Raw genomic sequence first — 26,315 nt, 5'->3', positions numbered from 1 at the left:
TGTAAATCATTCAGCTGCGGCAAGAAAAACTAAATCTCCAAGCACTAAAAAATACTCGGAGGTCACCCGAGCGTGCTCGGAAACTCACGAGTAACTAGTATATTCGCTCATCACTAGCCATTTTACCTCACAGATTCATGGGGCGCTTATTTACGTGTTGATTTTTGCGGGGCTGTTTATTATCTCAGTACTTTGTGTCATGGTTTCCCACACAGATGTTGGTGTAAAAGCATTGATCTTTTCATAAGGACCAAATGACAGCTTCCAATGCCCCGCACCCAATATAGTTACCCCCTTGGCAACCACTCTCCATTCCTTCCTTAACCTGGATTGCTATGGGTATCCCCTCCATTTTGATTATTTTTGTTTTGTTACTGCAGTTTTACAGAGGAGACCCAAAATCAAATGTGACTGAAAATTCACCTTAACGAAACATCAGGACAAAGGGGTAATAAACGTCCCTAGGGGCCTGATAGTTATACCGTGAGGTGTTTTTGATGTAATGGCGCCATTTTACCTCACAGGTACATAGAGGCGCTTATTTACGCACTTTATTTTTTCGTGGTTATTATCTCAGTACTTTGTGTCATGTTTTCCCACACAGATGCAGGTGTAAAGCACAAAATGTCAGTATCCAAGGCCCGCAACCACTCCATACCTCTCGTAACCTGGGTTGCTTGCTATTGGCAACCCCTCCATTTTTATTTTTTTTGTTGTCACTGCAGTGAGTTTTATAGACGAGGTCCAAAATGTAACTGAAAATTCTCCATATGTAAACATCAGGACAAAGGGGTAAACGTCCCTTGTTTCCTGATAGTTAAAATGCGTATACTATGAGGGTGCTTGTGAGGTAATGTCGCCATTTTTACCTCACATTTACATAGAGGCGCTTAGTTACACGCTTTATTTTTGCGGGGCTGTTTATTAGCTCAGTACTTTGTGTCATGTTTTCCCACACAGATGCAGGTGTGTGGTGTCACGTAATGGCTGCTGCTACATGAAGCCGGTTGTTACTTTCCTCAGCCCTGCGTGCTGACGGTTGTAACAAGTTGTCAGTCCCTCCCTCTCTCCGTGCCCCGTTCTTTCTCTGACAGTTGGTGGCAGACTGAGTGCGCTGAGGCTCCGTCATCACACGACCACAAACATGTCGGCCATTTCCAGTGATTCTGCCTCTCATATTCGACCCCCTCGGACCCCAAAATGTACCCGCTGCCGAAATCACGGCATTTTGGTACCGGTGCGGGGTCACTCAGGGCATTGCGAGTGGAAACTTTGCAATTGCCCCAAATGTGCCCTCATCACCGAGAGACACAAGATCCTGTCGGCGCACGACGTGCTCCGCAAACCGTGGAGCGAGGAGCCAGCCCCGGAGGACGGACGTGGGAAGGCCGGGACCCCCGAGAGAACCGGGAACTCCGTGCTCGACCTGTCCACCGGTAACCACACTAGTGACGTCATGGCTGAGGCAAGGGCGTGACGTCATTCCATGATTGCCGTGACGTCATGGCGGGTTTACTGATATTCTGCTGCATTATGAGGACAGATATGTTACTATGTGGCCATATTGGTGCACAGAAGTGATAAAAGCCACTGAAAACAGTAGGAAATGGCGTAAAAGCAGCAATTCCTATGCCAGTCAGCCATTTACATAGCTTTGGTAGATGGCGATAATTAAAGGCTGCGCCGAAAATATCCCTTTAATCGCGTCCCATCTCTCACAATTTTCATTCCTCCTTTCTAAGAACCACTGGTTTTTATGTTTCTACATTGTAGACTTGTTTCTTGCCGGAGTAGTTGTAGATTTGAATGACACCATGGTTCTTAATATATAATGTACAGAAAAACTGGGGAAAAATGATCCAAGTGCGATGAAATGGTGAAAAAAAATAATGCAATTTCACCATTGTTGCTTTTTATTTATTTAGGCAATTGCCAGCGTTAATAGGAGATCATGCTTTCTGCTACACATAGCAGAGCTGAAGCACTATATGTACAGAACAGGCGATCGGATAATCGCAGCTTCAAGTGTCCTAAGGGGACTTTTAAAAAGTTTTTTAAAAAAAGGTTGTTGGTTTTTTTTAAAAGTTAAAATCACCCCCCTTTTGCCCCATTAAAAATAAAACAAGAAAAAATAGAAAATTCACATATTTGGTATCGCTGCATTCAGAAATGTCCGATCTATCAAAATATAAATAAAATTGATCCAATCGGTGAATGGTTTAATGGAAGAAAATAGAATAAATATTTTTTGTCCACCTTAAAATTGCAATAATAGGCGATCAAAACATCTTATCTACCCCAAAATGGTATCAATAAAAACGTCAGCTTTAGATGCAAAAAAATAAGCCCTCACCCAACCCCAGATCCCGCAAAATGGAGACGCTACGGGTCTCGGAAAATGTCGACATAAGCGAATCTTTTTTTCTTATGAATTTGAGATTTTGTTTTTCACCACTTAAATAAAAAAAAAAATCTATAGACATTTGGTATCTTCGTACTCGTACTGACTTGGGGAATCATGATGGCAGGTCAGTTTTTGCATTTAGTGAACATTGGTAAATATGAAAAATCAGTTGTGGAATTGTGCTTTTTTTCAATTTCTCTGCACCCGGTTTCCAGTGCACTATATGGTAAAATGAATGGTGTCGTTCAAAAGTACAACTCATCCCACAAAAAACAAGCCCTCGTACTTCTATATTGACTAAAAATAAAAATAAAGACTTAAGGCTCTGGGAAGAAGGGGAGCAAAAAAACGAAATTGCAAAACTGGAAAATCGCAAGGTTGCGAAGGGGTTAATTTTTTATTTTTTTTTAACTATTACATTATTAGCCTCTCTAGGGGACTTGAACCAGCTTGTACTATACAGCGAAAAAAATCACAGTCTCCTATACAGCCTGACTTGTGGGTGGGCTTCACAGTAGTACCAAGATGGAAGCAGCAAAAAGGTCTTTCAGCAGGGCCCTGGCTGCCATGGGCTCCCAACACGCACGCTGGGAGGGCTGATGGGCGCTGCAACAATTGTGCCATTAATATGCTGCTGTTACTGATTGTCAGTGGCATTTACCCAGTAAAATCTAGCATATCTGACTACTATAATGTGCCATCACCAACAGATGCAGCGATATAAACACTGGAATGGAGTGTAGTTTTATACACCACCATAAGTTTAGGCTACGTTCACATTTGCGGTCAGCGCCGCAGCGTCGGGCGCCGCAGCGGCGCCGCATGCGTCATGCGCCCCTATATTTAACATGGGGGCGCATGGACATGCGTTGTGCTGCGTTTTGCGCCGCATGGCCGCAAGCGTTGGACGCAAGAAACGCTTCAAGTTGCATTTTTTTTTTGCGTCCAACTTTCGGCCAAAAAGGACGCATGCGGCGCAAAACGCAAATGTGAACGTAGCCTTATTTGTGCGATTGTTAACCCTGTCATCACTTTCACATTTTAGATTTAAAAAGAAAGAAAACGTCACCGCCCAGAATTTCAGCTTTTGAAAGTGTGAAAAAAAGAGCGGCCTCCATACTGACAGGTATCATCGGTTCTGAGGTTTACACGCAGAATAGCATTATTGAATTTTATACCCACGTTTTTATTCACATTTATCTTGTAACTCCTTGTTTTATCGTGTCTCTCGAGGAGATGAATGATTTTCACATTATGGATGTCCTTTTGATGTACTCAGCAATTGTATCCATGGGGCTTTATTCACTTGAGAGAGACCAAAAGTGTCCCTTTAGCCACTTTTCGGGTCCATATATTAGAAGAACACTCAGATTCTCCCATTCTGAGAATGGGGCTGTCAACATTTTATTAATGGGCCCATGATGGTCAAAAAGTAAAAAAAAAAAAAAGAATACTCACCTCTTGCACCTCGGCCGTTGGTTGTCTTCCTCTCTGCGCACCACTGCAGGCAATCACTGTCTTAGGCCGGTTTCACACGTCAGTGGCTCCGGTACGTGAGGTGACAGTTTCCTCACGTACCGGAGCCACTGACACACGTAGACCCATTAAAATCAATGCATCTGTGCAGATGTCATTGATTTTTTGTGGACCGTGTCTCCGTGTGCCAAACACGGAGACATGTCAGTGTTCGTGGGAGCGCACGTATTACACGGACCCATTAAAGTCAATGGGTCCGTGTAAAACACAGACCACACACGGACCTTCTCCGTGTGCAGTCCGTGTGGCATGCAGGAGACAGCGCTACAGTAAGCGCTGTCCCCCTAACATGGTGCTGAAGCCGCCATTCATATCTTCTCTGCAGCAGTGTTTGCTGCATAGAAGATATGAATAATAGTGTTTAAAAGAAAGATCTATGTGTCCGCCGCCCTCCCACCCCCTGTGCGCCCCCCCGCTGTTCTGAAAATACTCACCCGCCTCCCTCGCAGTGTTCTGTGCTGGCCGCCCCTTCTACTGTATGCGGTCACGTGGGGCCGCCGATTAGAGTCATGAATAGGTGGCTCCACTTCCCATAGGGGTGGAGCCGCCTATTCATGACTGTAAATGAGCGGCCCCACGTGACCGCATACAGTAGAAGGCGCGGTCAGACCAGGAAGCATCGACAGCCAACGAGGGAAGCGGGTGAGTATTTTCAGAACAGCGGGGGGGCGCACAGGGGGTGGGGGGGCGGCGGACACATAGATCTTTCTTTTAAACACTATTATTCATATCTTCTATGCAGCAAACGCTGCTGCACAGAAGATATGAATCGCGGCTTCAGCACGATGCAGTGTACCACACGCGTGGGTACCACACGCTCCGTGTGGTACCCACTCGGCACACCGGCGGCACACGTGTGCCGCACGTATGGCCTACGTGAGCTCACGGGCACATGGACACGGATAACTCCGGTACCGATTTTTTCCGGTACCGGAATTATCTGGACGTGTGGGACAGCCCTTAACTGACTAAAGCAGTCACCTGACCCTCCTTATCCCTACCCTTGCCAGAAAAGGAAGTCAGCAGATTGCCATGGCCATTGGCATCGCCCTGGTAGGTGAGTAACTTATTTTATTTACTTTGTGACCACCCTGTGCCCATATAATAAAATGTCTTGATGTAGCGGAATAAATCCTATAAACAAGACATTTTAGGGAGGGGCGAATCTATCAGTTTACACCAGAGAACTGGGGTACAAAAGGTGCAACTGTTTACACAATGAGCAGTTGTTTAGAGAATTTGCGACTTTTGGTGTTTTCACGCCAGATCTGGCACTTTATCTGACGTGGGTGGCGCTTAGCATGAGGGGGGGGGGGGGTGATCTAGCACAGTCTGACAGATCCACTATAAATTATGCCAGAAAGTGTCAGAAATGATTGCATAAATGTAATCCAGCTCATGACCGGAATATATGTGCATGGCAGCTGATAGATATGCCGAATTCATCAAGAGGTGTGCACTTCTTAAAGGGGTTGGCCACAGAGGTCAACTACACAACAGTGTCACGTGATCCACTGAGAGGAACAGAGCTGATGTGGCAGGAACAGCGCCCCCTGCAGGGTGAGTATCCATTGTTTTTACACAGGAGATTGAAGTGATTAAGCAGGGCTTGATCCAGTAGTAGACAACCCCTTTAATACATTTCTTATGTCTTACTCCAGCTGACCAAAACCAGTGTGTATAAGGCCAGTCTTGATGTATCTCCCCCTTCCCTTAGTTGTGTAATACGTGGCTCCAGTCACTTCATAAATTATTCACCAAGTGCAATAAACCTACATCTGTCTCCATGAGATCTGCCCCAGTGCCCTGCTCCTTTGTCAATGTGGTTATATGCATCTATTGCTGAATTTATCTGTTACTGCAATATATTTACACGTTTTATTTTTAGCTCTGTATGTTGATATGAAATTCATGATTTGTTTCAAATCCTTTATATGTAGAATTATCAATGTTCTTTATTATTATTTTTCTTTACTGGGGAATGAAAGGTGTGAGGTGAACCTTTCTGTCTGTGAAAATGTAAGAAAAATTAATAAAAAAACAAAAAATATTTTGAATTCAACTCCATTTCCCCCTTTTTTTTCTTTTTAGATATGTCTGCTGAACTTTACCAAGAGGGAACATTTAACCCCTTAGTGACAGAGCCAATTTGGTACTTAATGACCAAGCCAAATTTTACATTTCTGACCACTGTCACTTTATGAGGTTATAACTCTGAAATGCTTTAACGAATCCCGCTGATTCTGAGTTTATTTTTTCGTGACATATTGTACTTCATGTTAGGCCGGTTTCACACGTCAGTGGCTCCGGTACGTGAGGTGACAGTTTCCTCACGTACCGGAGCCACTGACACACGTAGACACATTGAAATCAATGCATCTGTGCAGATGTCATTGATTTTTTGCGGACCGTGTCTCCGTGTGCCAAACACGGAGACGTGTCAGTGTTCGGGGGAGCGCACGGATTACACGGACCCATTAAAGTCAATGGGTCCGTGTAAAACACGTACCGCACACGGACGTTGTCCGTTTGCAGTCCGTGTGCCGTGCAGGAGACAGCGCTACAGTAAGCGCTGTCCCCCCCACATGGTGCTGAAGCCGCCATTCATATCTTCTCTGCAGCAGCGTTTGCTGTAGAGAAGATATGAATAATCCTTTTTTTTGTTTGTTTCTCGTGTTTAGCATAAAGATCCCTGTCAAACCCCCCTCCCACCCCCTGTGCGCCCGCCCGCTGTTATTAAAATACTCACCCGCCTCCCTCGCAGTGTCCTCCCTATGGGAGGTGGAGCCGCATATTCATGACTGTAATCGGCGGCCCCACGTGACCGTAGAAGGTGCGGCCAGGACAGGACGCTGCGAGGGAGGCGGGTGAGTATTTTAATAACAGCGGGCGGGCGCACAGGGGGTGGGGACAGGGATCTTTATGTTAAACACGAGAAACAAACAAAAAAAGGATTATTCACATCTTCTCTACAGCAAACGCTGCTGCAGAGAAGATATGAATGGCGGCTTCAACACCACGTGGGGGGGACAGCGCTTATCTCTAGCGCTGTCTCCTGCACGGTGCGTGTGGTACCCAGTCGGCACACGGGCGGCACACGTGTGCCGCACGTGTGCCACACTGATGTGCCACAGAAACGCACGGGCACACGGACACGGATAATTCCGGTACCAATTTTTCCGGTACTGGAATTATCTGGACGTGTGAGACTGGCCTTAGTGGTAAACTTGCGTTTATTTATGGAAAAAAAATGGAAATATGGCGAAAATTTTGCAATTTTCAAACTTTTAATTTTTATGCCCTTAAAGGGTTAAAAGTTGACCAGCGATTTCTCATTTTTACAACAAAATTTCCAAAACCAAAATGAGCCAATAGGAAAAATCTTCATATTGTTGCCGGGTGCCGGGCCGGCAGATCTCGGTGGGCACACTGCGCATGCGCCCGCCATTTTTTTTCCCGGATGAAGATGGCGGTGCCCATCGGAGGAAGCAGGAGGACTGGGAGGTACGGGGGGATCAGGGACCCTATTTCTTCCCATGGGGGGAGGAAGCAGGAGGACCCAGGGACATCGGGAGACACCGGGGGGGATTTCGGGGACCCTATTTCTCTCTCCTCTGATGTGCGATCATATCAGAGGAGAGAAAAATTAAATGGCAAATCGGACTTTTTGCTGTCGACGTTAAACCGTTAATTACCGGCGATCGCAACCCTGGGATCGGTAAAAACCGACCCAAATCATGTTCTCTGGGGTCTCGGCTACCAGCCGGGACCTCGGAGAAAATCCGACTCTGGGGGGCGCTATGCACTTTTTCCAAAGCGTCATTAATTAACGGCGCTGTGGTTTAAGTACCCTTAACTACCTCCGTTAAAAGGCGTATCGGTGGTCGTTAAGGAGTTAAAGAGTTTTCCCCAAAAACATAATGTGGTCTTGCAATAAAGTGCTGCGGAATATGTTGGCGCTATAGAGATAAAAATTATTATTATTATGTACATGTATATTTATTCATTTGAACACAATGTGGTCTTATAATAATGTACACAGATATGTATTCATTTGTGCCAGTATAACTCTTTCCTTTAGATCTTCCCTGTTTTCCACTTGTCACCCCCCCAAAGGATGAACTTCCAGTGTCTACCCCTCCATTCTCTACCCCCAGTCTGTACCCTCCCCAGTCTGTACCCTCCCCAGTCTCTACCCCCTGTCTCTACCCTCCCCAGTCTCTACCCCCTGCCTCTACCCTCCCTGTATCTACCCCATCAGTCTCTACCCTCCCCAGTCTCTAGCCCCCAGTCTCTACCGTCCAGTTGCCATTGGATCCTTCTTGCTGTAGTCCCAGTGTTCTTGGTTGATCAAGTGCACTGACAATGCTAATATTCTGCAGATTAACCCCATGTCTGCAGGTTAATTGCGAAATCGGACATGACAGGTTCCCTTTAATGATAGCTCAGAGGGCTAGTCTTGAGCACAGGAGATGACGCTGCTCTGAAATCTAGTTTTAGGGAATAATAGGACTTCCCTCTTCGCTCTGTGGAGCTGGATTCACAGGGGCAGATAGAGATGAAAAAAGACACAAAGGTACAAGAAATCTCCTACCCATTAGGCCACTTTCACACTATCAGTATTAGATCAGTATTTTACATCAGAATTTGTAAGCCAAAACCATGATGCTGCGCTGAACGCATCGTGTTGCATTTTGTTGCGGTCGGTGCAGTGTCAAATTGACGCGTGCGGAGGCATCCGCATACATTCGCATGGCCTGCGTACCCAATGTTAAAGATAGGTACGCAGGCCGACGTAGGCGGAGCTGAATGGAAGAGGTGTGGCAGTGGGCGGGGCTTAACTGAGTAACTACTCAGCCCTCCGCAGCTCTGCACTACGCAAGTGTGAAACCAGCCATAATTATACGATTTTTAAGTTATAGTTTGTTTTTTTGTTGGTTTTGCTGAAAATGTCTGCTTTGTCGTGTGCAAGCATTTAGTTTATTATAGTTAAGTAAATCCAGACCAATAAATAAATCGGTAAGTTCACTTCTTTTTTTTCAGGACCTCCAATGTACCCCTCAGATTATGCACCAACCTTGGATTACTTTGAAAGAGAGACTACAAGGATGTATCTTAGCTGTCCTCCTTTCTATCACTACCCTGCCTTCCCCATAGGCTTACCTCCATCAGGATTTGGGAATGCATTCATCCATCCTTCTACCTCTCCTACATCTCCTGTTATTCCATTGAGAGGCTTACGACCATGCTACCCAGTGAGTACAGGAGAGTAAATGGTTACACATTGTACATTGGTAAATGATGAATAATGGTCTGAAGTGGAACAGTCACATAATCGCCTATCTAAATGAAGGTGGATAAGGACCCAAAAATAATCCTATAGTTGTACCAAGCAGTTCTGATTGCAGCTATAGCAGCTTTACGAATGTGTTAACGTAGTTACACGAGTCATTACACTTGCAGTGGCAGCATATGTATGTGGGTTTTCAACACTGTACGACAAAACTGAACTTTTAAAAAATAAACTTTATTAAAATCTCACAATCATTTGCGCTGATTCATTTTCTTCAACAGCACAATATGCTGCAGTTTTTAATTGCCATTGAATGCAAGGGGTTAGATGGCTGAGGCCAGACACCGTGTCAGGAGGATAATGCCTAATATTACAGTCTGCAATGGTGCTGGTTGTACCTGTATAACCATTTGCAACAGAGCACCTGACTTCATCCATCTGCTGGGTAGGATTATACACAGCATGGATGTATGAAAACAAGTTACGTAGGTAATTATGAAAAACAAGATTGAGCACATAAATATTTGATGTATTGGATAAGTCTTAAATGTGGTTGTGAGGATTAAAATCTAATAATTATTTATGGTACATAGAGAATATAGGGAAAGTATTAAGTATGCTGCAGAATACTAATTTGTTAATTTGTGTAGTAGTATAGTGGTATAATCTTTGTGTGTGTGTGTACATATATATGCATATCCACTTTTAATGATTTGCTTCGTTCTTGCAGTTTCAAGATGGAAGAGGAGATTTCCGTCCAAGCTATTACCCTCCAATACCTCAGTGCATGCCACCTGTTTTTCTGCCAGGCCTGCACTACATGCCTCCTACTGTGCCTGTGAATGTTAATTTCATGGCAGAACCTAAGAAAATCTTATCTGGTAAGGGACAAACATATTGGCTAAATTCATCATGGCATATTCACCAGAATGCTGGCGTAAAACACTTTGACATGTCGCAAAAATTTACGCACAACGTGAGGATGCGCAAAATGTTGCTACTTTCAGAGTTTTATGCCCACCATAAAACGCCAGCCTTAATGAATTGGGCCAATATTTCTTTTTGCAAAAGTGATTAGATCCAGGGTTACATCACTAGTTTTTATAGAAAGGAGCCTTAAAATAGTACGGCAGCTTAGATAACCACCATCACTTCATGCAGTTGCAGGCATATATACTATCTGATAAGCCCACGTCAGACTGCTAGAAATCCATGTAAAATTGGAGACCAGTAACATACAGTATATCCTGCAATGGCACCACTACTACAGGGATTGACACATTTTGACTGGTAGAGACCTAGATACATTAACTATCCCTGCAACATCAACTAGAAAGAACATGTTTGGCCATGTTCTAGAAGTCCAATCTTAAAAGAATAATCCCGACAATGCAAGTTATCACTTACTCATTGGTTTCACCTGTTAAACGGGTTGGGCACTATCTGGACAACCCTTTTTAAATAAAATACTTTGTCCCCTTGTAAAATAAAAATCACATAGTCTCCTCCTGCACTGGTACCATTCCAGTGATATCAGCAGCGGAACTCATTTAGCATTTTTATGCCATGTGAGCCCTGCAGCCACTCATCGGCCGCTTTTAGGCCGGCCTCACACTAGCGAGTTTTACGGACGTAAGAGCGCAGAAATTACGTCCGTAAAACTCGCAAAATAAATGGCACAATTATTCTCAATGGGGCTGCTCCTATTAGCCGTATATTACGGTTCAGTATTATACGGCTTTCTACGGCCGTACAAAATCGCAGCATGCTGCGTTTGTCAGCGTATTGCGCAAAAAAATCGCTAATGAAAGTCTATGGGGGCGAGAAAAATACGGATTCCACACGGACCTGCAGTGTGACTTGCGAGAAATATGCAGCGCTGTTAGTGAAAAGTCGGTAATTCAATTGCCAGCTTTTCATTTCTCCTGCACAAACCCAACAGGATATGAGACTTGGTTTACATACAGTAAACCATCTCATATCCCCTTTTTTTTTGCATATTCCACACTACTAATGTTAGTAGTGTGTATGTGCAAAATTTCAGCGCTGTAGCTGCTGAAATAAAGGGTTAAATGGCGGAAAAAATTGGCGTGGGCTCCCGCGCAATTTTCTCCGCCAGAATGGTAAAGCCAGTGACTGAGGGCAGATATTAATAGCCAGGAGAGGGTCCATGGTTATTGGCCCCCCCGTGGCTAAAAACATCTGCCCCCAGCCACCCCAGAAAAGGCACATCTGGAAGATGCGCCTATTCTGGCACTTGGCCACTCTCCTCCCACTCCCTGTAGTGGTGGGATATGGGGTAATGAAGGGTTAATGCCACCTTGCTACTGTAAGGTGACATTAAGCCAGATTAATAATGGAGAGGCGTCAATTATGACATCTATCCATTATTAATCCAATTGTTGGAAAGGGTTAAAAAACATCTTCCAGATGTGCCTTTTCTGGGGTGGCTGGGGGCAGATGTTTTTAGCCACGGGGGGCCAATAACCATGGACCCTCTCCTGGCTATTAATATCTGCCCTCAGTCACTGGCTTTACCATTCTGGCAGAGAAAATTGCGCGGGAGCCCACGCCAATTTTTTCCGCAATTTAACCCTTTATTTCAGCAGCTACAGCGCTGAAATTTTGCACATACACACTACTAACATTAGTAGTGTGGAATATGCAAAAAAAAAAGGGGATATGAGATGGTTTACTGTATGTAAACCATGTCTCATATCCTGTCGGGTTTGGGAAGGAGAAATGAGAAGCCGGCAATTGAATTACCGGCTTTTCACAGATATCGCGCTGAAGTAAATATAAATACAGACTATATATATATATGTGTCTCAATGACATATATATATATATATATATATATACTGTATATATGTTTTCCCGAACATTTGAGCACATAAATCCATTAGATGTCGGTTTTGCAAGCCTGCGCGAAAATCTCGCAGTACGGATGCCATACGGATTACATACGGAGGATGCCATGCGCAAAATACGCTGACACACCCTGCCTACGGATCAATATTTTGGGAACATTTCTCCGTATTACGGCCGTAGTACGGACGTATAATACGTGGCGTATTGTCTTACGCCAAGTGTGAGGCCGGCCTTAGGCTGCTGCACTCTCACTGCTACCGCTTGGCTGGGCTTTGAGGGAAGAGAATGCGCTGCAGCCCAATAGCTCTGATAGACTGCAGAGTTCACATGGCATAAAAATGTCACTCGAGACCTGGTAATAACATTGCTAGAACAGCGCCAGTTTCTCACAACCTTCTATTTACCGTGGGCCTATTTGCCGATGGCAATTTACTTAGATTGATTCTAGCTTGACTTTAGCAAGTGAATTTAGAAATACATCCTGATCTGGCAAAACATTTATCAACTCTCCCAAGCTTCTTAATTTTATGGGATGTTTAAAGCAACCTATTAACATTATTCATGATTAACGTAAGCCGCTAAAAACAATTCTAATCCTAATGGTTAAATGGCAACACTGTGTTAATGCAGAGGTATTTTCTGTTTTAGGTCAGGCTGTTGCAGATAGCCAGATACTTAGGATTGCATCAGAGAGGAGCGAGACACCAGCCAGGGGCAAAACTACCTAATAATTTGTAGCATTGCTGACATACTGTATGTATGTATTGATATTTTTAGGTTTATTTGTTGTTATACCCTCAACACTTGCATGGACTGAAAGGGGCTGAACAGTTTAATTGAAATGGAAGACAACTGTAAGATCTTCGAGAACAGTTTAATATATGTCTGGGTCCATGTATGGATTAGCACACTCCAGTAGAGGTGCCCAGGAAATTAATTTATATCTGAAATTCATATTAAAGTGAGGCTATCTTCATGCTGGGTCTAAGCCATACAGTGTAGGGTGAAGAAAAAAACAAGATGTCAGTACATGGCAGAAGTTAAAGAAAAAACATTACCTGCACTTTTCAGAACTGTAAAAATAAACCCGCTGAACATATTCCAAAAGGTAACACGTTAGCTCAACAAAGAAGTCTGTGGATACTGTTCAGTTAGTAAAGGTCCTGATCCTTCTTATTTATACTGATACATTCTGCAGTGACATCCGCAGTGGTGATCAACTCAAGCTGTGAATTTTGTGTGCAGCTTGTGAACGAGATATAACAGTAGTAAGCAGCAACTTTTTTACACACCCTGTGGGAACCTGTCTTTAAGGGAACCTGTCATGGTCAATATGGCCTGTTACCTGCAGGCAGGACGTTATAGAACAGGAGGAGCTGATCATATTCATATAAATCTCTGGTATTTCTCTGTATATGAGTCCAGTGGGCAGTCCTAGTCAGTGATTGACAGTTTTCCCTGTATTACTGCATGCAGAGATAGCTGTCAATCACTGGTAGGACCGCCCACTGGACTTCTACATACAAACACCAAGGATCTCAATGAATAAAATATAAGTTCTAGGGAATCTTTCCTAACAGAATTGCATATCTTTTTGCTTCACCTTTCCTTCTCTATACTGTGCTGCCTACAGATCGAACTGCATGTACGGTGGCACAGGTTCCCTTTAAGTGTCCAGTTCACATTAAACCGAAGCACAGATAAGCAAAAGGACCTAGAGGATGTTAAAGGCTCCTACTGCAGGGGTCACTACGTGAAGCACTTTCATATCTGGAAAAATCTGCAGCACCCAGAGATCTGTTGTAGATGTTGATTTGCCGAGAGCTGCTGACAGGGATTTTCGTATGCTGCTCGGCTTCTTTATCCTTCTCTATAGGTATGTAGATAAGAGGAAAATCTCCCACAGCACCAGTTATGGGGCTAAGGGTCCGTTTACATAAGTGTTTCCCAAACTCCAGTCCTCATGGCCCACAACGTATCATGTTTTCAGGTTTTCCTTAGTATTGCACAGGTGATGAAATTATTATCAAGGCATTAGAGGTTGCCACAGGTTCTCTAACCTGTGCAATACTAAGGAAATCCTAAAAACATGATGTGTGGGGAGCATGAGATTTGGAGTTTGGGAAGCACTGGTTTACATGGACTGGCCAGCGACACAATACTACGGCCGATCGGTGTAAAGGTAAAAACCTATTGGCTATTTGAATGTGCATTACACAATCAGCCCAAAGTCCAATGGACACTGATAAATCTTTACTAGTTCGGTGCACATAGGCTGACATAGTTCTCGGCAGTGGGAGTCCTGTTTATTACACAGTTCGATATACCACCAAGAACGATCATCTTTTACACTGCACAAAATATAATGTCACTTGATGAACGAGTGTTTGGCATGTTTATTGAGTGATCGATAGTCAGTTTACACTGCAAGATAATCGCAAAACGAGCGCTTGTTCACAGTTATCTTGCAGCATAACTGCAGCTTAAAGTGGTCCCTGTGAGGACAGCCCAGTATTCATGATAATACAGATTTGCAGTGCACATGGGCTGGACAATAACCCTGACATGTCCGTTAGTCAGCTACGTCATTACTATTGTATTTGTATACTGCATTCTGACGAATCTTTTAGGACCAATGAAATGGCTTATGAATTCATAAGATGAAATCTTAGAAATACTGAATTGGGAATAAAAAAGCATCTCTATACATACCTGTTTTCACTTATAATTGTTACATAAGAGATGATTTATGCAGTTTTTGTCTTATTTACTTTACCAATATGCAGTTGTTCATTTGCAATTTAACAAAATTATTAAATTCATTTGGCAAATAAAAGTTGAAAGTGCCATTTTCTAGCATCTATTTCTTTATCCTGCAAACGCAAATCAACAGCAAATTTATCTCTTTAATGACTACATATAAAATCTAGTAGATTAAATACTTGCCATATAGAAGATATGTCTTTGTAAAACAATATCAGACACAAGCTAATCTCTTACTTATGTAATATTTTCTGATGTTTATCCAGAAGGGGGCAGCAGATCACAAATTATTTTTTCCTAAATTTGGTTGCATGCCTCCCATAAGCTGCTATACGTCTATGAATTATTGTCTGTTCTGTACACAGTGTGCATGGGTATATACAGTGCTTTGCGAAAGTATTCGGCCAACTGGAACTTTTCAACCTTTTCCCCACATATCATGCTTCAGACATAAAGATACTAAATGTAAATTTTTGGTGAAGAATCAACAACAAGTGTAACACAATTGTGAAATTGAACTAAATTTATTGGTTATTTTAAATTTTTATGGAAATTCAAAAACTGAAAAGTGGGGCATGCAATATTATTCGGCCCCTTTAACTTAATACTTTGTTGCGCCACCTTTTGCTGCATTTACAGCTGCAAGTCACTTGGGATATGTCTCTATCAGTTTTGTACATTGAGAGACTGAAATTCTTGCCCACTCTGCCTTGGCAAACAGCTCGAGTTCAGTGAGGTTTGGTGGAGATCGTTTGTGAACAGCAGTTTTCAGCTCTTTCCTCAGATTCTCGATTGGATTGAGGTCTGGACTTTGACTTGGCCATTCTAACACCTGGATACGTTTATTTGTGAACCATTACTTTGTAGATTTTGCATTATGTTTGGGATCATTGTCTTAATAATAATAATAATCTTTATTTTTATATAGCGCTAACATATTACGCAGCGCTTTACAGTTTGTACACATTATCATCGCTGTCCCCGATGGGGCTCACAATCTAATTTCCCTATCAGTATGTCTTTGGAATGTGGGAGGAAACCGGAGTGCCCGGAGGAAACCCACGCAAACACGGAGAGAACATACAAACTCTTTGCAGATGTTGTCCAAGGTGGGATTAGAACCCAGGACTCCAGCGCTGCAAGGCTGCTGTGCTAACCACTGCGCCACCGTGCTGCCCACTGCGCCACCCGTGCTGTCTTGTTGGAAGACAAATCTCCGTCCCAGTCTCTTGGTCTTTTGCAGACTCCCAACAGGTTTTCTTCAAGAATGGTCCTGTATTTGGCTCCATCCATCTTCCCATCAATTTTAACCATCTTCCCTGTCCCTGCTGAAGAAAAGCAGGCCCAAACCATGGTGCTGCTATCACCATGTTTGACAGTAGGGATGGTGTGGTCAGGGTGATGAGCTGTGTTGCCTTTACGTCAAACATATCGTTTGGCATTGTTGCCAAAAAGTTCAATTTTGATTTCATCTGACCAGAGCACCTTCTTCTACATGTTTGGACCTTCTTCTACATGTTTGGTGTGTCTCCCAGGTGGTTTGTTGCAAATTTTAAGCAACACTTTTTATGGATATCTTTGAGAAATGGCTTTCTTCTTGCCACTCTTCCATAAAGGCCAGATTTGTGCAGAGTACGACTGATTGTTGTCCTATGAACAGACTGTCCCACCTCAGCTGTGGATCTCTGCAGTTCATCCAGAGTGATCATGGGCCTCTTGGCTGCATCTCTGATCAGTCTTCTCCTTGTTTGAGATGAAAGTTTAGAGGGACGGCTGGGTCTTGGTAGATTTGCAGTGGTATGATACTCCTTCCACTTCAATATGATCGCTTGCACAGTTCTCTTTGGGATGTTTAAAGTTATGGAAATCATTTTGTATCCAAATCCGGCTTTAAACTTCTCCACAACAGTATCACGGACCTACCTGTTGTGTTCCTTGGTCTTCATGATGCTCTGTGCTTCAAACAGAACCCTGAGACTATCAGAGAGCAGGTGCATTCATACGGAGACTTGATTACACATAGGTGGATTCTATTTATCATCATTAGGCATTTAGGACAACATTGGATCATTCAGAGATCCACAATGAACTTCTGGAGTGAGCTTGCTGCACTGAAAGTAAAGGGGCCGAATAATACTGCACGGCCCACTTTTCAGTTTTTTATTTTCCACAAAAATTTAAAATAACCAATAAATTTAGTTCAACTTCACAATTGTGTTCCACTTGTTGTTGATTCTTCACCAAAAATTTACATTTGTTATCTTTATGTTTGAAGCATGATATGTGGGAAAAGGTTGAAAATTTCCAGGGGGCCGAATACTTTCGCAAGGCACTGTACATAGGGTGGCTCGGGAGTGACATCATTGGGCCAGTACCTATTTTACATAACTTTTTAATGTGTGGCTATGCTAAAAAGAAATACAAATGCATGTACAATTGTACCAAACTGTAAACAAATATGAATATCAGACTTGATGCAGAGCCCACTGAAGCCAAATTCATTCGGAGGCTTGCACCAGAGTCATTCAGGAACTAGAGAACATGTCTGTCGTAATTTACAAATTATGATAAATTTGTTTGTCGCACTTGGTCATGCCCCCACTGGCTAAACCACATGCTTTTTTTTCTTTTAAATCCAGTAGACTATTGTAAAAATTAAAAGTTGATAAAATATGTGTAGATACCACTTGCAAAAAAAAAAATTGCAACAAGTTTTACGGCAGAATTCTGGAACATACTGGGTGATGAATTGACCCCATAGATTTAAACGATGACCAGACAAGGTTTTTTGGTGATCGTCAGCCATGTGTTTTTTTTTTTATTAAAGTACTTGTAGTAAATAATATTTTTCATACTTTTTTTTTCTGTTCCATTTTATTCTCTTTCATGTCAGTGAGGGCAAAACCTCACAAAAATGTGACATAGAGGGCATATAATGCAAGCTGTGGTATTGAATAGCAAAATAATACAGGATGACTTGGGGGGAAAAAACACATGTCTGAAAAACGCACATCTAACACTTAAGGTGTGATAGCCAATCATAGCGCAGCTTATAGCAACATGGCAGTTTATGAAACTTAAGCTGAGCCTTGATTGATTGCTCGGGATATCAAGGCTGTTTTTACTGCATGAGGCCTTTGGTGAAGATGCAAATACAGATATAACATTTTATCATCTAATAGAAACTAAACACCTTGGGGCCAATTTATTGCTTACTTTTGTCTTGAAGTGTTCACTAACATTTTTTGCAAACAATTCTTAAAAATGGCGATCACAGTGCATTAAATTTTCACAAAATAAAAAGTGTTTTCTATCTTTTAACTTGTCTTGCAACTTTTTAGCTCAAAAAGTTGTATGTTCCTCCAAAATATGCGCAAAATTTCGGGTGTAGTTTCAAGCATACATGAAATCACTCCCTGAGGGGGTCTGCAGTACACTTGCAACAAATTTAGCAATTTTTTGAAAAGTCGAAAATGATGAATAAGGCAAAAACATGTGGAACCCTAAAATCCAACCATAATGGCAAACTAAAACACCAAAATCTTGACAACAAGGGCTGTCCCACACGTCCAGATAATTCCGGTACCGGAATAAATCGGTACCGGAGTTATCCGTGTCCGTGTGCCTGGGAACTCACGTAGGCCATACGTGCGGCACACGTATGCCGCCCGTATGGCGAGTGGGTACCACACGGAGCGTGTGGTACCCTGCATCGTGCTGAAGCCGCGATTCATATGTTCCCTGCAGCAGCGTTTGCTGCAGAGAAAATATGAATAACAGTGTTTAAAATAAAGATCTATGTGTCCGCCGCCCTCCCACCCCCTGTGCGCCCAGCCCCCCCCCCGCTGTTCTGAAAATACTTACCCGCCTCCCTCGCTGCTTCCTGGTCTGGCCGCGGCTTCTAGTGTATGCGGTCACGTGGGGCCGATCATTTACAGTCATGAATATGTGGCTCCACCTCCCATAGGGGTGGAGCCGACTATTCATGATTGTAAATGAGCGGCCCCACGTGACCGCATACAGTAGGAGGCGCGGGGCAGAGAGGAAGGAGTGACAGCCAACGTGGGAGCGGGTGAGTATTTTCAGGACAGCGGGGGGGGCGCACAGGGGGTGGGGGGGCGGGGGACACATAGATCTTTATTTTAAACACTATTCATATTTTCTCTGCAGCAAACGCTGCTGCAGGGAACATATGAATCGCGGCTTCAGCACCATGTGGGGGGGGACAACGCTTACTGTAGCGCTGTCTCCTGCACGCACACGGACCCCAGACGGAGAACGTCCGTGTGAGGTCCGTGTTTTACACGGACCCATTGACTCTATTGGGTCCGTGTAATACATGCGCTCCCACGAACACTGACATGTCTCCGTGTTTGGCACACGGAGACACGGTCCGCAAAAAATCAATGACATCTGAACAGATGCATTGATTTTTATGGGTCTACGTGTGTCAGTGTCTCCTGTACGTGAGGAAACTGTCACCTCACGTACCGGAGCCACTGACGTGTGAAACAGGCCTAAAACAACATAAATGCAATCATGGTTCGGGGGCCTTGTGTGAATCGGAGAGGATTTTTTGGGATAAGAGATTTTTTTTCCTTTTGTTCCTACTTCTACAGCTACTTCTACCTCTCTGTAATGCAATCACTAGCGTACTCTGACAAATTCCACGAATTACACAACTCTCATTACCTACACATAAAACTGGACTTGGAAATGTTCGCTAATTTAATCCATATGGCCAGCCCTCCTTATTTAATTTCCCCGTAACTTTTAATTATTAACTCAATTACTTGTATTTGAATGTTATTACTGTGCTAACAATAAGATTTAGTGTTCTGCCCGGAGCCATTGGTCTGAAAGCGTTTCGTCTCTTTTATGGCCTCGCTAATTAAACCCAGCTTCACAGAGAGGAGAATGCATCAATGTCTCTGTAAGCTGTCTGAGAACCACGGCTGCCGTTGTGAAGTTTAGTTAAAAAGTTTAAAAAAAAAACTCATTAGCTCAGTTATAAAAACACCTTTGTCACATTAGTGACACCTCACTTATAAAGACTGTAAATGTGACTTATAACGTCATCTTCAGCAGGTAAACCCCTGCTACAGTTATAAGAAAGGATCCATGGACTTGTCGTGCTGATCACAGGGCAAAAACTATCACAAGATGAACAGTATATACAATTTATGCTTTGTTCACATCTGTGTTGGAGTCTCTGTCTCAAATTCTTTCATATTTAATTGGATAAAAATCACAATTGACAATTAACTTCGCAGGACCCTACTGATAGTTAACGCCTATTTAAAGAATGGGTGATAGGTTGAAAAATGACTTACGGTAGGTCCTATGTAACTCAGGACTCACCCCAACAAACATTAAACTGAGGGTCCTGAGCACATTTTCAATGCATGACTGGAGATGGGAGGAGATTGAATGAAACAATGATGGAGTATGCATCTGTGTCTGCAGGTTACTCTGCTGTCTCCATTTAACAAGCCTTGTCATATGACTTAGGATAAAGCTCGTTAAAGCGTCAACATTTACTTTTAGGATTGCTACTTCCTATAGGTGGCACTACAGTTCTAGTCTTCTTCTTCTCTGAAGATACAGTTTGCATACTTCCCAGAGGAGCATTGTGGCTTAAGTCTCCTCATCTCGGCATCCTTAACATGTCACTCCACAAGGAGAAACGTAACCCCTTGGATAGACTTATTATAGCACGGCACTGCATGTGATTGAACACTGGTCGCACAGTGATTGGTGCAAAAAGAGCCCTTAGCATTTTGACATCTATCACATATCGTGACTGGCTAGGTGAAAAAATGTCTGTTGTGGAAAGACTCCATGTGAAGGACTTGTCTCAACATCATAAAAGGTTGAAATTGCAAAGTGGCTGTAAAGACAAACAACTTTGCAACTTGTCTCTTATTAAATGTCCTAAGTTACCAGTTACTTCTGCAGTGTATCAGCAGTGACCGGTCTCCAAGGCAAGGAGCGCAGTGCTTACAAGCACTTTGCCATAGAGTTTGTAAGCAATGCTCTGAAGCTCTCTGGATTGCTGGAACTCAGTTATTACTCGCTCCTCAGATACTACAACAGAATGGTAGGATGCTCACTTTAGGTCAGCGGCGCAGCCATGCCGCCAGCATGACCTGTCAGTCATCAGGAGCGCACGCCCCCCTAGCAGACAGGAAGCTGAGGAGCAGTGCACTCCTGAAGCGCTCTGTTTAGATAGCCCCTTTAAGTAAGTGAAGTACATTAGCCACTAGTCTTAATACAATTCAACTACGGTATTTATTTGGCACATAAAGGGCTTTATAGATTTCTGTTTTAAGGGGTTGCCTTATAAAAGACACCCTTTCAGAATTAGGTACCTGTCAAACAGCTGATTTCGGCCTCAGACATTATCCCCAGTAACTACTGTAGCTTCAGTATAGTTTTTGCAATTTTTATCCCCATTGGAAAATTATTCAACCAATTTGTATTTCCAAATATTGGACATTTTACTAAAGCTGAAATCAGTCTTAGGGCCCCTTTCCCCTTGCGAGGAAAACGGACGAGTGCAATCCGATAAAAAAATCGGATTGCACTCGGACCAATGTTGTTCAATAGGTGTCTTTTCATTTGCGATTTTTTTTCTCAGCCGAAATCGGACTGAGAAAAATCTGGATCGGCTGAGAAAAAAATCGCAGCATGCTGCGTACTGCTGCGATTCTCGGACGAGACTCGCCAATGCAAATCAATGGGTGCGAGAAAAAAATCGCACAGCACTCGCACCATGCGAGTTCTGTCCGATTTTTACGCACCGGTGTCCTTTGAAAAGACGGTAATTCAGCGCGGTGTACAGTAAAATCACACTGACAGGTTAGAATAGAGTAGATATATACACATAGAATAGGTATATATACATATATATGTCAGTGAGACACCTATATATGTATATTTAATGCAGCGCTAGATAGCATTAAAGCCGCTAATTCAATTGCCGGCTTTTGCCCTCTCCTTCCCAAACCCGACAGGATATGAGACATGGTTTACATACAGTAAACCATCTCATATCCCTTCTTTTATTACATATTCCTCTTCACTAATGTAAGAAGTGTCTGTGTGTCAAATTTGGGGGCTCTAGCTATGAAATTAAAGGGTTAAATCGCGGAAAAAATTGGCGTGGGCTCCCGCGCAATTTTCTCCGCCAGAGCGGTAAAGCCAGTGACTGAGGGCAGATATTAATAGCCAGGAGAGGGTCCACGGTTATTGGCCCCCCCTGGCTACAAACATCTGCCCCCAGCCACCCCAGAAAAGGCACATCTGGAAGATGCGCCTATTCTGGCACTTGGCCACTCTCTTCCCACTCCCGTGTAGCAGTGGGATATAGGGTAATGAAGGGTTAATGTCACCTTGCTATTGTAAGGTGACATTAAGCCAGATTAATAATGGAGAGGCGTCAATTATGACACCTATCCATTATTAATCCAATTGTATGATATGGTTAAAAAACACACACACACACACACACACACACACACACAATATTGCAAAGTATTTTAATGAAATAAACACACAGGTTGTTGTAATATTGTATTGCTCTCTCAATCCACCTGAAGACCATCGTTCTGTAACAAATTAAAAATAATAAACCAACAATATACATACCTTCCGTAGATCTGTGACGTCCCACGATGTAAATCCATCTGAAGGGGTTAAAATATTTGTGCCTGTAAAACCCAGGGAATGAAGGTAATGTAGGTCAATGACCTATAGTTACCTTCAGTCGCGGTGATGCGCCCTCTGCTGGATGTCCTCATGATCTGCAGCCTGGGAACTTTTTCCCACGCTCGACATCATATGAGGACATCCAGCAGGGGGCGCATCACCGCGACTGAAGGTAACTATAGGTCATTGACCTACATTACCTTCATTCCCCGGGGTTTACAGGTACGAGCACAGCTGCATTATAGCAGAGCTCCTGCCTGTAAAATATTTTAACCCCTTCAGATGGATTTACATCGTGGGACGTCACAGATCTACGGAAGGTATGTATATTGTTGGTTTATTATTTTTAATTTGTTACAGAACGATGGTCTTCAGGTGGATTGAGAGAGCAATAAAATATTACAACAACCTGTGTGTTTATTTCATTAAAATACTTTGCAATATTGTGTGTGTGTGTTTTTTTTAACCATATCATACAATTGGATTAATAATGGATAGGTGTCATAAGTGACGCCTCTCCATTATTAATCTGGCTTAATGTCACCTTACAATAGCAAGGTGACATTAACCCCTCATTACCCTATATCCCACCGCTACACGGGAGTGGGAAGAGAGTGGCCAAGTGCCAGAATAGGCGCATCTTCCAGATGTGCCTTTTCTGGGGTGGCTGGGGGCAGATGTTTGTAGCCAGGGGGGGCCAATAACCATGGACCCTCTCTAGGCTATTAATATCTGCCCTCAGTCACTGGCTTTACCGCTCTGGCGGAGAAAATTGCGCGGGAGCCCACGCCAATTTTTTCCGCGATTTAACCCTTTAATTTCATAGCTAGAGCCCCCAAATTTGACACACAGACACTTCTTACATGAGTGAAGAGGAATATGTAATAAAAGAAGGGATATGAGATGGTTTACTGTATGTAAACCATGTCTCATATCCTGTCGGGTTTGGGAAGGAGAGGGCAAAAGCCGGCAATTGAATTAGCGGCTTTAATGCTATCTAGCGCTGCATTAAATATACATATATAGGTGTCTCACTGACATATATATATATATGTATATATACCTATTCTATGTGTATATATCTACTCTTCTAACCTGTCAGTGTGATTTTACTGTACACAGCACTGATTTGCTGGCTTTTCAAAGGACACCGGTGCGTACAAATCGGACAGTAATACGGATGTCATACGGATGATGCAATTACAAAAAACGGATGATGCGATTAAAAATCGCATTGCACTCGCATGACACTCGCATGACAATCGCATACGTTACATCCGTTTTTTCGGTCCAGATTACGGACCGTTTTTTCTCTCGCAAGTGGAAAGGGACCCTTAGGACAGTACTATCAGCTCAGCTTCTCACCGCAAATAACCCTGAATATTCAGGTTTTGTGGGAACATGATATCTCGCTGCAAGGCACCACTTTCAGATTGGGTGGAATAACGACACTTTTCTGATGCCGCCCCATAACATGGTTACTATGGGACCAAGGCATGTTAAGTAATGGACTGCTGAAAGGCTTTCTTTACCGAATTATGTCTGCCGTACAAATTATTTAATGGCAGCCGTTTTGTATACACAAACCTGGGGCCACAGGCCGCTGTTGTTGACATTTTGATGTTTACGGCGTGATTGTGATACATAGAGCCATTACAGCAGCTGTCTCCTGTCTCTGTCACTTGTCTCATGCAGGTCAGAAGAGAAAAATAACAGCGTAATTGGTACAATATGTTTTTGTCAACAGGTTCTTGCTTTTAAATATCACAGAACAACAATAATTCGGTTCTACCCAGATCTCTCGTATCATGTTCATGATGTCCTTGTGACCTTTGTCTGCTGTACACTTTTATGACATTTGAGGGCTGATTAAATTTAAGAATGAAGGCTTAGGCTACTTTCACACTAGCGTCGGGAAAGACCCGTCGCTGTGCGTCGGGCCGACGTTCCCGACGCTAGCGTGGTCTCCGCCGCACAACGGGGGCAGCGGATGTATTTTTCCAACGCATCCGCTGCCCCATTGTGAGGTGCGGGGAAGTGCGGGGAGGTGGGGGCGGAGTTCCGGCCGCGCATGCGCGGTCGGAAAAAGCGGACCGTCGTGAGTAAAAAACGTTACATGTAACGTTTTTTTCTCCCGACGGTCCGCTACCACACGCCCAAGCGTCGCAAAACGGACGCGACGTTTGGCAATGCGTCGCAAATGCGTCGCTAATGTTAGTCTCTGACGAAAAAACGTATCCAGCAAGAACTTTTGCTGGATGCGTATTTTCGGCAAAACGACGCATTTGCGACGTATTGCAGTTAACGCTAGTGTGAAAGTAGCCTTATTCCTCTGGAAATAGTGATGTTAGGTGGATTAGAAAAGTTACCAGCATATGGATTAGAAAATATGACTCAATAATTAGTGAGGAAGAACTGTAACTTTTTCTGCCTATTTATGGACCAACAAAGAGATCACTGCTTTTCTCATTGTGATCCATAGGATTATCTGTAGGACCCACCTTATATGTCATGTTTCATATGCCCTAATAGGGTGTAATACCAGGAGTTATTTTGCGGGGATAAACCCCTTTAAATGGGTAAACCAAAAGTAATATTGATTTTCTTGTTAAATTTCTCTTTTTATTAATAATAGGGTTTTTTTATATTGTTCAATTAAAAAGTCATCACCCTTCCCTCTGTAATCTAAGTTCTTTATTTTACTTTTTTTTAACCTATTTCCATTTTGATGAAGCTTTTTTTGAGAATCCCCAGTGCAAGCTGGGATACTCAAACAGGACGTCATCAGGGGGCAAAGGCTGCAGTCCCCACCCTGAAAAGAAGTATTATCAGTAACGTTAGTTTCAGAGGCTGGACTAGTCCCTGCTGCACTGAGCATGCACCAGCTGTCACTTCTGATGTGTGCTCAATACGAAATCCCTTCTTACAGTGCAATATTCTCAGTGTACAGTGACAGTGAGCTCCCTCACCAGCTCCAATGAGAAGTGATGAGCTGGCAAGAGAGCGCACTGTCAGTGCACATTGTAAGGTGAGAATGCGGCAAGCAGAGATCAGCGCCGCCCCCGAAAGTGACGTCAATTGTCTCTTTTTAAATCAATAGAATACAAAAACATTGCATTTTACAGTACATCCAGTTTTAATGTTCTCACATAGGAGTGGAACTTATAAAACAGAATACAAGGGTTATAAATCATATATACATGAGGTCTGTGCTGGAATTACTAAGTGTTATTAATACCTACATTAAAATATATTGTGTATAGATATATCTATATATAAAGTACAATTTTCAAAGTGCCTTAAGTTCGAACTTTGTCACATAAAATGACAAAAACTGCAGATGATAATATAATACTATAACATACAAACAATTATACAAGAAAAGATTCATTAAATTAGAGCAGGTTATGTAGACTGTAGACAGTGTGGGGCAGAGCTGAGGGTCTCTAAGTGTCCGTGTAAATGGATGGAATCTGGGGGAGACAGTGGTCAAAGGCTGCATTCGGAAAGAAGTCTCTTTCTTGGGAGCAGTTGGTCCTGCCGCTTTCAGGGACACAATGTCCATCATACCCTTTGGAAAGGAAAAATAAAACTGTACTTAGAAAAAATACAATAAATGAATGAATTGCACATGATGAGTTACATTGCTTTTATTTTCCAAAGCTTTCCTAAAAATGTGAACAGAAATCTACACTAAGGCCTCATTCAGACTTATGTGCTTTTTTTACGGACCCATAG

The 26,315-nt window shown here is 43.0% G+C and overlaps 2 protein-coding genes across 6 annotated transcripts in view; one reads left to right on the top strand and one right to left on the bottom strand.

The window, feature by feature from the left end:
- The first annotated feature begins 487 nt into the window (after positions 1–487).
- DMRTB1 (DMRT like family B with proline rich C-terminal 1) lies at positions 488–14,947 on the top strand. Of its 3 annotated transcripts, none has more exons than XM_077278859.1 (5): positions 488–524; positions 3,450–3,530; positions 8,984–9,195; positions 9,964–10,114; positions 12,753–14,947. In XM_077278859.1, exons 1-5 carry the CDS (start codon positions 503–505, stop codon positions 12,830–12,832), a joined length of 546 nt encoding a protein of 181 aa, XP_077134974.1. In that variant the 5' UTR covers positions 488–502; the 3' UTR covers positions 12,833–14,947. The 3 variants fall into 3 exon arrangements, with proteins under 3 accessions (XP_077134974.1, XP_077134973.1, XP_077134972.1); XM_077278858.1 differs by lacking the exon at positions 488–524 and adding an exon at positions 919–966; XM_077278857.1 differs by lacking the exon at positions 488–524 and adding an exon at positions 974–1,436.
- A 10,769-nt stretch (positions 14,948–25,716) lies between these two features.
- The window catches only part of GLIS1 (GLIS family zinc finger 1), a 130,994-nt gene continuing 130,395 nt past the window's right edge, over positions 25,717–26,315 (bottom strand). For all 3 annotated transcript variants that reach the window (XM_077278653.1, XM_077278651.1, XM_077278652.1), the window contains exon 10: positions 25,717–26,148. In XM_077278653.1, the coding sequence (XP_077134768.1) occupies positions 26,024–26,148 (125 nt within the window). In that variant the 3' untranslated portion in view covers positions 25,717–26,023. The remainder of the gene's footprint in view (positions 26,149–26,315) is intronic.

The sequence above is a fragment of the Ranitomeya variabilis genome, chromosome 8 (genome assembly GCF_051348905.1).
Source record: "Ranitomeya variabilis isolate aRanVar5 chromosome 8, aRanVar5.hap1, whole genome shotgun sequence".
Lineage (NCBI taxonomy): Eukaryota > Metazoa > Chordata > Amphibia > Anura > Dendrobatidae > Ranitomeya > Ranitomeya variabilis.
The sequence above is the reverse complement of the archived record's forward strand: the minus strand, read 5'-3'. Positions and strand labels throughout refer to the sequence as shown.